This window comes from Sprattus sprattus (assembly GCF_963457725.1).
Source record: "Sprattus sprattus genome assembly, chromosome: 20".
NCBI classification, from domain to species: Eukaryota; Metazoa; Chordata; class Actinopteri; order Clupeiformes; family Clupeidae; genus Sprattus; species Sprattus sprattus.
In genome coordinates, this window is record NC_137918.1 from 20,893,811 (window position 1) to 20,906,889 (window position 13,079).

The 13,079-nt window shown below is 42.2% G+C and overlaps 1 protein-coding gene across 2 annotated transcripts; it reads left to right on the plus strand.

Annotated features, from left to right (window-relative positions):
- The first annotated feature begins 3,428 nt into the window (after nt 1–3,428).
- myoz2b (myozenin 2b) lies at nt 3,429–10,790 on the plus strand. 2 transcript variants are annotated; one of them, XM_080859620.1, is made up of 6 exons: nt 3,429–3,573; nt 5,090–5,224; nt 6,323–6,489; nt 7,722–7,836; nt 9,165–9,348; nt 10,096–10,790. In XM_080859620.1, exons 2-6 carry the CDS (start codon nt 5,140–5,142, stop codon nt 10,316–10,318), a joined length of 774 nt encoding a protein of 257 aa, XP_080715746.1. In that variant the 5' UTR covers nt 3,429–3,573; nt 5,090–5,139; the 3' UTR covers nt 10,319–10,790. The 2 variants fall into 2 exon arrangements, with proteins under 2 accessions (XP_080715746.1, XP_080715747.1); XM_080859621.1 differs by lacking the exon at nt 5,090–5,224.
- The last annotated feature ends 2,289 nt before the right edge of the window (nt 10,791–13,079 follow it).

Genomic DNA, 13,079 nt, shown 5'->3' on the forward strand with positions numbered 1-13,079 from the left:
TTTGTAATGTATTGTTTGTCATTAACACACTTGACACCTCTAGCACTGTACATAAACTTTAAAACAACAACCTGAACTTAAATCTAGAGAGAAAAATATGTTATAAACATGAACTAGAGATGTGCTGAAGACCAATGTAGAGTTGACAATGAAGTTGAGGACTGTGATTTTAAGGATGTGTGAATATGACATTTGTTCGTTATAATCAACACTATTAAACCTTTCCATACATATGATCATGTGTGGCCTTGTCTTGATGCCAGAGGTTTGAAAATCAAACAGCAGTAACCCAGGCATGTTTGTCTCAGAGGCTATGTGCTAATGACTCAGTGGTTCCCTCACTAGTCTAACCAAGCTGTGGGAGGTAGAACACTGATGGATGTGAGGAAACTCTTGTGTTTGGAGCTATCTTAAGCAGTATGAAGGGTCAAGTTTCCCTGAATGTGGGCCAAGGCTGACTGACATCTCTTCTCAGCAGTCTGAGTATACTCCAAATATCGTCTGGGCATCACCTTCTTGACACTGGAGCAGTTGGACTACTGTGGATATTTTATCCATGATCATCTACACAAAAATCCTAAAATCGCTAAATTAACTATTAAAGTTAACTGCTGAACTATTGAAAATGTAAGCAATAGATCTTTAAAAACAGTGTCAAATTAGACTCAGAGAAAAATAACAAAAAATCATGAATGATGTAGCTACAACATTTATATCATATCTTCAGTGGTCTTCGAGACTCTGGGCTCATGAATGTTTTATTACACTACAAATCCTGTCAGCACGCACATCACAGTCAGAGCATTGGTTCCTCCACTGCTTTTACTCCTCCAGTCCCATTGGCGCTCTTGCATTCTGCCCACAGCTTGATGCTGTAAACAGCCACACATGAAACATGGCGAGCACACAGTGGAGCACAGAATGAGCTAACCACTCCAGACCTCTGGTGCACTATGATCAAGTCAAAGTCAAAAGTCAAAGTGTTTATTGTTGCATGCACCACATTGCTTCAGTAAGGTCAAAATTCTTAAGACTTGGCCAGCATCATCACCTACGCAGTAGACGTCATACAGATAACAAGTAACATTTACCAAAAAGTAAACATATAACTCTATAACACTATAACAATAAAACATATAAAATATAACATATAACATATAACATATAACCTTAACATACAACAATTTAAAGAACAACATATAACTCTGTAACACTATAACACTATAACACTATAACACTATAACAATTATTCATATAACTCCCCCAGCGTGTACAGTCCTCCATGTCAGAAAGGGTTGGTCTAAACGCTGCCACTGTGCCTCTCTGTCACAAAGCATAACCAGTTGAACATCCAGGGACTAGTTGCCAAAGAGACAGTTACATAATCTGGGAGGTGGTGTTGCCATTGAGGGGGAGGCTGGTGGTGAACAGTGTTGACCCGCTGAAAGCACAGTTTTGTAACACTTGTGAGGAACAAAAAGCTTTAAACAAGCTCTTAATTGAGCAGTACAACAAGCTAGTGTTAGCACATGCTAGCTGGCTCAGTGAGAAGTGGGACCGTGCTATCGGCAGGGTGCATGTCAAAGTAACCCTTTGTACATACGGACACTTCAGCACCATAAATAGACTTGCCTCATGCAGTTGTTTGTGCTGTTGCCACAGCAGTGGGTTCAGTTGTCCCTGTTCTGTACACACAAGAAAAATAAATGAAATGGTCCTCAAGGACTTAACAGATGCACTATTACAGATGATGACTTAGACAACCGAGTAATGCAATGCATGGAAGCCTTCAAATCTTACATAAACAAAGAGAGAGAGAGAGAGAGAGAGAGAGAGAGAGAGAGAGAGAGAGAGAGAGAGAGAGAAGAGGACGTGTTTTATTCAAACATGTGTGGGCTTTGCCATGGCCCTCTAATGCAACTGTATCCCAACAGAAAGAATATCCCTTCCAATGTCTCCTCCGGTGTAGAAAAGAACATTGGCTGATGGATCCAGTTGTGATTCCCGTTATATAACAGGAGCTGTCACTTTGAATGGAAGTGCCAGCAGGTGACCTTGTGACTATAATAAACCCGGGCGAGATTAACTCAAATATTCATCCACACTGGCCGTGCCACACAGCCCACCTTTCCCACACCCCTGTCAGGGTTTCCTCTCTGGATCCACACCCACACTTCTCACCTCTAATGCAGGCTTTACTCATTCTCAGCACCTACAGCGGGTCAAAGGCCATGGTTGTCAGGGATGCTTTGACAGTTCTCCCTTGATCTCTTAATGAAGTGACTCATTCAGCCCAATGGACTCTGTGTAGATGCATGAATATATTATTCATGAAGGAGTGGATATGGGTGGATCATATTTCACTGTATTGTGTTGTAATGTATATTTTGTGTAAGCACATTGACAGTTTACCAAGTCAAATTCCTTGTTTGTTTAAACTTACTTGGCCAATAAAATCTGATTCTGATTCTGACTGTGCGATTGAGAAGGCCAAAGCTCTATAAACATTTTTGAAAGTATAACTATATAAGCTCACTTTATTTTACATCATACACAGGCATATATGTTCAATTCTTTGTATCATTGGTTGAGGATAACAACAGGCTGCACTACAACCGTCTGCCGGATATTGAACAATACTTGAATAAGGTCCACACACCTCCAGCAGGCTCTACAGTGGTGTCTGGCATCTCAGACCCACCATACTCACGATGGGTTAGGACACAAACACCAGGGGCCCCAACAGATGCACCTCAAGATACAGCTCCAAAAGCTTTCACATGCATATCTCAGTGTCTGACTGACGTACTGCCTAACTATCCACATCCATCCCATAATACTGAGGCATGCCACAAGCTCTCCAGGGGTAAGGGGTTTGGAGGTCAGTCTCATATAGAAATCTACTAAGCTGTTGATTTGTGAGTTTTAACACATGAAAACAGATGACTGTCTGTGCTGAAAAGAAAAGCCTTTTGTCTTTTGGTCAAGACAATTAACAGTTTGCAGAGCTGTGTCAGCATCTCACAAGCTTTTTCTTTCTATGAAAAGTAGAAAATAATGAAATTACAATGTGATGAAGTTAGTCTGGCTGCTATCTTGACAAAAGAACACAAAGAATTTGACAACTCGCTTGGTGGGCACAAACCCTCACCTCTTTGGCCCAACCCCCTGAAACACAAATGTTTGCACACACACAGACACACTCTCTGACACACACATACAGACCCCCACACACACACCCACACACACACACACACAGGCCCTTTAACACTCCCTCTTCATCCCCCCCGCCCACCCCCACCCCTCCAACCCTGGCATTGTGAGTGGTTAGAGTGTTGAACAGGACTAAAATTAGGGTATTGATGTAAGCTTGCATTCCAATGTCAACAGCCACACACTGTCACCCACCCCAACCCCCATCCCCTCTGCCTGCCTGGCTCTGGAGCCTTCAGGGGGAGCAGCCACACAGATAGATCAGGGTGGATCGAAGTACCCAGAGTGACCCCTGAGTTTCCTCAACGAGTCCGCTCACAAAGTCCACATAGAAGCGGCTACAGATCAGGCCCTGTACAGGTAAGACATGATCTGTCCCCATTCTGCTGGTGGGTTTGTGTGAGTGTGTGTGTGTATGTGTATATGAGTGTGTGTGTGTGTGGGGGTAGTCAGTTCTGATAACAATGCATCGTAATGCACATTACTAACTCACCCACCAAAACTGTCCATAACAATTCCATAAACCATAACAAAGCTTCAAAGGGGCATCACTCTTCTCTTTCTCTTCTTATTCCCACTCACGTCATCATTTCTTCTAACATGCAGATATCTTAAGATTCAACTTGTGTCTAAGGGTCCTGGAGATGTACATAACAAAATTCCTGATCAATGAGAATAACAATAAAGAAACTCTCAACGAGGGAAAGGACCTGAGGAGAATCCCTAAATGGATGCTATTTAATAAAATAATCTGTCATATCATAAACTCACTATATAATCAGTAACATCAAAAAGGAACAGCACCTTTTATTCTCCGGTTTTACATACTTCAAAAACTGTTACATCCCAATAAAGCATGACATTGAAGATTTGATAACCTAATATTGAATATTTCCCTTCAAACCAAATCCTCCTCCGTTATTAATCTGCAACTGTGGATCTTACAACAATTGACAGTCAGGTCTTCATGAACTAAATTTACAGGTGTAATCTGTCGTTTTACCAGAAATAATTCCATGTTCCATGTAAATCAATTGTTAGTGTTCTATCAATGTTATGTACAAAATATGTTCAAGTATTTATAGAGTTCTTGAAAAGCACATACAATGCCAGTGTGAATAACGCAGAGGTTTCAGCATATCAAGCTAAGTGATTTCACTTGCACCTGTCTCAAAGCTTGTTCTCCCTCTCTTTTCTCTATCTCTCTTTCAAGCTAAATCTAGAACTAGAATCTAGAGTATGGCACCCGCACATTATATTATGTTATGACGACATTTAGTAACAGCCGTAGACATCAGCACCCATCCATACACTGTGTACACCAACAAAACGTGACTGAGTTAATGCTGTTTTTACTTTTTTGTTCTATTTAGAAAAAGTCTTATATATTAAGATAACATATATGACCATATATTTACATTAAATATAAACGTTTGTCACAAACATATCAAAGTCAGTTCTTGACGAGACATAAATTTAGCAGACAACTGATACTGAACTGATACCGATGTACAGTGCAGAGGAAGAGCACAGCATTGCACAGCAGTGGTGTTGGCAGGCGCTGGCCCGGCTTCCAGCGAGTGTCCAATGGCACACGCTTCAGCCAGAACACAATGTCCATTCACGACCTCCAAAAACAAAATGAATCACCGCTCCACACGACATGTGACATCTTGCTATGCAAAAGCCTCACTTTGCAGCCAGGTTATTTTAAGGTGACTGTTACCTCTGCCCTTTAAAACACACATTCATCCACACGTGCCCTGTCCAGTCGTGAGCTGATGATGCACTGGGATCCGACAGACCACATCCACAGTGACGAACAGTGAAGACTCACAGACTCATAAGCCATGAATGTTTGCTTTATGTATTACAGTTTGTCGGGCCACTCGTTTGCTGCTTGAACCGTCCTGTCTGAAAGCCACAATGTCACAGTTCAGCACACTGTCTCCCAGAGAAAGGAAGATGCAAGCAGCTGCTATTTGTCGGGAGATCCATGGTGGCGCCAATGGTATATTTGGTGTATTTCATCCCACGTTGCGTGGTTCTTATTCTCTGCCCCGTTGAGAATTCCCAGCTCTGAACGCCCTGGGCTCGTTCTCCCCTTACTACTCCCCCCGCCCCCCCACCCCCCTACCCCCCCCAAAATAAGCTAATTGTGTAAACTAATCCCTTTGTCTCTGACGTTTGGAAATGGCTATTTGTGAGCTGGGTAGGGTGGAGTAGGGCAGCGTGGAGGGGTGGGTGGGTGAAGGGTGGACTTTGATGGTTGGAGGGGTGGGTGGGTGTGTGGGTTAGGGGGTGGAGGGGTGGGTGGGTGCGGAGTTAGAGGGTGGAGGGGTGGGTGGGTGTGTGGGTTGGAGGGTGGACAACTGCGTCTAACCGCTTTGGGGACCAGGAGAAGATCTTGGACAGCTGGGGAGCATTCCGTCTGGCTAAACTTTCAGCATTTGATTTGGCCTTGACATCCCCATGAGCTAGCCATCTCCCCCTGCGTCAGAGAGGGGCATGAGCTGCATGCAGTTACAGCCCCCTTTTACAGGGCAAGAAACCAAAAGAATAATGAAGCTGAGCTAGTTTGATTTGCAGGTCCCCAAATACTAGCAAAACAATAAACAAAGCCAGTCCTACAGAAGCTAAAAATACTTACATAAATGGGAAAAAATGATTAAAATAAAAAAAAAAATGTTTTTATTATAATATATTTCTAGAGCAGGGTAATATATAGTAAGCATGACATGTTGACGTTTCTATGTTTTGTGTCAATAACCAGTGCACACACATTTCATTGGAAACCACATCAGATATGTACAGATCATTATCAGTTCATCATCTTTCTATCTACTGGACCAGGACTTGCATGAAAAGTTCATCATTATAGTTTAACTGAAACCAATCTCCTACCCACTCTGTCTTTCAAATGCATTGCATATGTTTCAGTATTTTACAGGTAATTATATACATTGACATGTCAACCTACAACCCAAAGATGAAGAACTGATTTTTATTTGCGCAGAACAAGATGGTACATCACAAAAGCTAATAGCAAGATTTTTGATTGAATGTGATTCCAAGTGTTAACTACTTTGTTTCTTGTATTGTTTTGAAGGTGACACCATGGACCTCGGTAAAAAACTGTGCACACCGAAAGATATCATGCTAGAGGAGCTCTCTCTGCAGACGAACAGAGGCTCCCGCCTTTTTAAAATGAGACAGAGACGAAATGAAAAGTACACATTCGAGAGCATTCAGAATGAGACTAACACACAGTTTAATGTAAGTAGGACTACATCTATTAAACCTTTCCTTTCTATTAAACCTAGTGTGAAAATTCGTCCCTACATGATGGACTGAATATAGCGAAACATAGATTTGTATTTTTCACAATTATCCTTTACCATATCCTCATCTATGTTCCAATAATATCCTCTGTATTGCTGAGTACATAAGCTCACTGCTCCGGGTTAGTGTGTACTCACTTCACTGTGTGTGTGTCACTTCCCTGGATGGGTCAAATGCAGAGGTGGATTTCAGAGTGTGTGTGTGTCTACACCACCTCTGCCATAGAGTCACTTTCACCTTTAAAAAAAAGTAGTTTGATTGGGTCATTCTTAAAGGGCCACCCAGTGTGATAGACAGAGAGGGAGCTTTCACACAGATAGACAGGAAGTGATAGACAGAGAGGGAGCTGCCACACAGAGAGACAGGAAGTGATAGACAGAGAGGGAGCTGCCACACAGAGAGACAGGAAGTGATAGACAGAGAGGGAGTTGCCACACAGATAGACAGGAAGTGATAGACAGAGAGGGAGCTGCCACACAGATAGACAGGAAGTGTTAGACAGAGAGGGAGCTGCCACACAGATAGACAGGAAGTGGAATGTGTTCCTTGTCCTTCCCCTTGTTCCCCCGGGGGGCACTGCCTCTGGAGAGGTTGCCAGCCCACTTTGCTCTGAGAGCTGCTTCACTACTTATCAGTGGCAGTAGGTGTGTGTGTGTGTGTGTTTGTGTGTGTGTTTGTGTGTGTGTGTGTGTGTGTGTGTGTGTGTGTGTGCATGCGAGCGTGTGGCCATGTATCAGTTACTGGTGTCCATGAGTGTATAAATGCCTGACAGCTACAGTCTGTTGGTTGGGTTCATCTTGGTTTGCTAGTTGAGGATTCGACTCTACCATATCCTAAGCTCAAAAACTGTTATTTGCATCAAGTATGACAACTAGAATTGCAACCCTATAATTACTATAATCTGCTTTTGTGTGTAATTTTTGAAAATGTTGATAAATCACTTGAGAAGTTTTTCATCATTTTGAAAATGGTTTGAGGTGGTTTAAATGGACATTTTAGTTAACTAAAAGTCATCTTCAGAACTTTGAAAGAATGTTGGGATCCTGCATGTTTTAATTTAATTTTATACAGTACATTTAAAGGCCTTGGTAGGAGTTTTAGGCTGTGGGCATTTATGTGTAATGTGAGATATGAGTGACTGATTGTATTGAAAAATGTTTCTCCAGAATGACATCCAGGTGGAGGGTGTGGAGAATGCTGAGGGTAAAGGAGACATGTCAAAAACACCCCCAAACACCCCCGACCCCAGGAACGCCCTGGGCCCTGAAGGAATAGCGCCAGGTATACGTCATAACAATAATGTCACACTCTCGGTTACATTCTAGCAGGGGGACAGCCAATGAAAACTAGCCTTTTGGCTACAATTGGGTGCATTTACATTTTAATGTTTATTAATGCACACTGTCCCTCTTCATCAAATAAACAAATCAAATCAAATCAAATCAAAACATTCGGAAAAACACACAATTTCACGCGGTTCTTGTTGAAACCCTCAAAAACAAGAATCCAAATCACACAATATTACATTTCTCACTAGCATTCAAAAAGAGCCGGGGATATTTGATAAAGCTGGTCCATGACTGGTGGTACATCACACTATGTTGTGTCTCATTTGGGTACATGACGCCTCACTGTATGACATGTTATATAACATGATCACACAGTAAAAATAGCACAGTGTCCCCCCAGCCAAACTGACCATCTCTGCTGGGCCGCCTGCGGTGCCCTGTGGTGTGGTGCAGTCCACCCTTGGCCTTTGGCAGGGAGCGCGCGCGACTCTTCCTGTCTGTCCCCATGGCGCTCGCTGTGTGTGATGTATTGAGTCCTCGGCAGGGGTCGCCAGGCCTACACACCTCCTCCTAGAACGTCAACTGCCACACAGGAGCGGCATCCCACATCAACACACAGCACCACGGTGGCACGGTGTGGGCTATTTAAAGCCACCCGCCTGCCCGCCCGCCCGCCCGCCCGCCCGCCCCCTCCTCCCCTCACCGGGGGTTTGCGATAATGGCTCCACTTTAAGTCAGAGGGGATTAGGGCCTTTCTCGTTGCACTTTCACATCAGCCATACCGCTCTTAAATGATTCGCCCAAGCCTGGCGTGACACTCAGAGATTTGCTCACATTTATCTGAGTGGAAACGGGAGACGGAGCACGGTTGTGACACCTCTCCACTTCCTCTGTCTCTCCTGCTTTTCCACACTGACTAAGTTAAGAATGAGCAGAGCAAAACAGAACGGCTATTGTAAAGACAGAGTAAGACAGAGTTACTGTTGTGTAATGCAGTCATTCTGAACATGTTAAACAAATACATTTAGCTTCTATAATAATTCTAAAAGTAAATTGTTCTCGACGTTTTTTTATTTTTAACGGTGAGTAAAAATTACATGTTGAACGTGTTGGACACGTCTGATCCTGCAACCCAGTCATCTTTCAAAATCAGAATGTTCAAATTAAGTTGTTACTTAACACATTGTTCAGTTTGAGACTTCTATTCAATTCAACTTTATTTACAATAAAACTGTCTCCAGCGCTTCTGTAGACTTCAAAAACATACGCTTGAGTCTGTCTTCCCATTGTTGCTGCTCATCTGTCTGGTGTGTTTGTTAGGTTACGGAGGTCCACTGAAAGACGTTCCTCCAGAGAAATTCAACATTACCGCCATGCCCAAATCCTACCACTCTCCCTGGGAGCAGGCCATCATCAACGACCCCATTCTGGCCGATACACTCAAGCTCACAATGCCTGCTATGGAGCCTAAACAAGAAGGGCCTGACTATAAGAGCTTCAACAGGTAAAGCAACAGTCATTATCACCAAGTTATCATTGGCACAATCATCCTTTGCTGTACGTGTTGAAATTATATTTGCTATAATATATGTGAGTGTATTATTCACAGTTTGAAAAACCAAAGCCCTCTGACAACAAATGCATACACATACAAAGTAATATTCTGTGAACCCATTAGTTGTGAAGTGATATACGTACAGAGCGTTTCAGAAGTGCAGCGGTACCTCCATCAGACAGAAGTGACAACTGCACAACTGCACACTCAAGAGGCAGAGGAGGGGTAGTTCATTCCAGCATGCTGTGAAGCACAGTGCAGAACCATACGTGAAATACTCTGTCATATACTAATATTAGACATACCCATTGCATTACATCTTTCTGGTTTCAACTGTAGGACACGACCGTTTCAGATTTCCTTGCCTTATATCTTAGTGCAACATCTGAATTTTGCATCAGGAATCTGAACAAGACTGTTACTGAAACAAAACCAACAGCAAATAGCTTTCCACACTTATTATATTATATTATTGTGTGATTTGAATGCCTGTATTTGAGGGTTTCAATATTACATATTATTATATTATATTATATTATATTACATATTATTATACATATTTGACAAAAATAACAGCCCTTCACCTGTAGAGTGGCTGAGGCTCAATAAGAAATCTGTGGAAACATAAGGACTGTATGCAGACAGATGGGTCTCTAGACATCAACAGTTCAATTGTCTTTCCTTTCCATCACCTAGGGTGGCCACGCCGTACGGAGGCTTTGATAAAACTCCACGTGGCATTTCCTTCAAGGTTCCTGCCATGGACCTGAACCCCCCTGCTTACCCTGAGCTGCAGGACCCTGGTGCAAAGAGACCCAGTTTCAACAGGATGGCTCAAGGCTGGATCTCTGATGGCACCTTCGTGATGCCCGGTGGCCCGCTGGACCCACCTGAGATCCCGGAGTCCGATGACCTCTAAGATGGACGCCAAGAAGAAAAAAAAAAACAGATGGGCTGTAATTAACCAGACAAAACATTGTGCTTGAGCTTGTCCATGATCAGTCAACAGTGTTGGGAGGGTTTGGCCTGTCAGTGCAGGTGTGGGATCAGTAAGGAGATGGGGGCAGATTATCTCAGATCAGTACTGGAGAATGTACTAAATATCATGTCAGAAATTACTGTGTAAATAATAAGTGATTAAGTGCCTTGAAGCAAATTAGTGTACAATTAGCAGCGCTTTTTTTTTTCATTAGAGTTGGTAGATTACCCAGTTTGGGCTGCGTTTGGTTCCCTTGTAATCCAGGTGAAGTACAAATCATCTACAGTTGAATGTATTGTTCGGTGACACCAAAAAAGACTGCACTCAGAATAGTTATTAACTTTGACTGTAATTCAATGTATATTTATTCTTGTGTATAGTTATCACAATGTGGAAATAAAGAGGGCAGAATGCAAACCACTGCTAATCATTGTTAATCATTGACACATCAATAGTGAATCATTGACACTGTGCTTTGATTTCTAAAACCCTGCACACTGCAGACTCTATGTAGTGACTTCTAAGAAATCACAGCAAATAGTTTTGCTGTAATCCTGCAGCAATGTTACAGTTAATCTTACATTCAGAATGCCATACAGTGTGACGCCATTCAGAATGACAACAAGGCCATGTTACGGCCCAGCGGGTTGATATGTGTGAAATGTGAGGGACTGCGTGGTCAGCATCTCCCCCACCTTCGGCTCTCATTCATCCAGATGTCCCATTGAGCCCCATGAAACATGCCCTCTCCTATGCACTTTAGCCATGCTCCAAGATGCCATAAACCCAAGACTGCATCTCACCTGCTCCTGTTACACACTGGACTATGTGATCCACCCCCCTGTCCATGACTATTGACACTGACTATTTTTAAAAGTTGCTTTCTGAATTTGATACCTGCTGTGTAACCCCTACAGCAGATAGGATTCAAGGATTAACAACAGTGGCCTGGTTGAAGCGCTTCAAAGGGCTCCTATGCTCCCAAAGAAAGGCTATTCTTTGTCAGAAAATGGAACGGGTCACGACATCAGTACGTGATAATAATATGATAATATGCCCACGCATGTTTTAAATTAAACACACAGCCTTCTTCACTGGGATGTGCTGTAACTTTACAATGGGAACTACGTCCCCTTACCCTGTGTCAGCCTGATTAGCCACAGCACAGAGACCAGCCAATGCTAATTATAGCAAACAAAATATGGATTGGGCCATTTTTTAAAGGGGGAGGCAGTGTGGGGAAACGATGCCCTGCTGTCCTTCAAATGTCAAAAAGGGCACAACACTCCTAAAATAGGCTTTGTGATCCTGTTGCTCGGATCCTCTGAGTCAGGAATGACCGTCACGACTGACACATCATTGTTTTGAAAATGCCACAAAACAGGCACCAGTTTATAAACGAAAATGTTAAAGTCTGGTTAATTGCCATATATGACATACTGAATTTTGAATTACAATTCACAAAAACATAATTCAGTCGATATTTGTCACGTTCATTTTCTACCTCACATGAACACGAAAACATGAAAAGCATTTTGTGGTCTCTGATTTTATGAAATGTTCAAGTTACAAATAGTACAATAAGGTGCACGGTACAGCTGAAATTGGACCCAGTTACTTAGGCTCATGTGCCTTCCCACCGTTTTTTTCTTTCTGGTCAGGAAAACCTGCTCATGGCTGAGTTGTAATGTAAGTGGAGGAAGTTGTGCTGTGAGCAATAAAGTTTTACATACATACATTTGACATGAAACCAATTCTTTATTGACCTTCATGTAGGCTACATTTATTTTCCCCAGAATAAAACTGAAATAAGGACTTGTAACAAGTTGGTGCAGTTTTTAAAGTATCTTTAACATCAAACACAACCCTTTTCAGTCAATTCTTCCTCTGTATTAAACTGATCAAAACTAAGTTTTGATACTCTCTAGCACTATAGCATACCCCCTATAAACCACATGTACTTAATGTCAATTGAAAAAAGATAACATTATTCCTCCCAAATGTCATAATAAATGCTAAAATGGATGTGGGCATATCTGAAAAGAACCCAGGTGTTTCCGGTACTAAAATATGGCAACCTTTAGATTGCATGTAGCAAACACGTTATTTCCGTTGAAAAGTAGTCTACATTGTATCAAAATGGTATTACTGTAGCCAACTTCTCGTTTCTATACCACGATTACAAAAAAAAGTTGGACAAGGCATTCCCTAGAGTAAAACAGATAGCCTACTCAAGATCAGGATCTACCAATACATATTTAGGCCTCTCCTTGAAATAATATAATAAATCTAGAACCATTTGGTAACAACTGTCCCATTATGAAAGGTTATCCTACGGTCATCAGACGACACGCTTAGCTGTACTTTTAAAAGGTTGGCCATGTGATGACATCAGTGCAGATGAAAACGAGGTTGCTGGTCTCAATTTAAACATAGCCAAATAGCGTAGGCTCTACCGCAGTCTATGCGTTTGATATGACACTCATCCCGATAGGTGGCTTTGTCTCACAGTAGAACAAACCGCGCTAGGATTGCGGAATTTCGGTGTTCATCCAGAACGCATAACACAGAATACTTATTTTTCATAAGGTGGATCTTACGAAGAATTCAATGTCGTACAGTTATCCCCTGCAATAGGGGCAAATAGACTGCATCAAATCAAATGCACGTGCTAAGCATTATTATGGCGCATGATTATGAA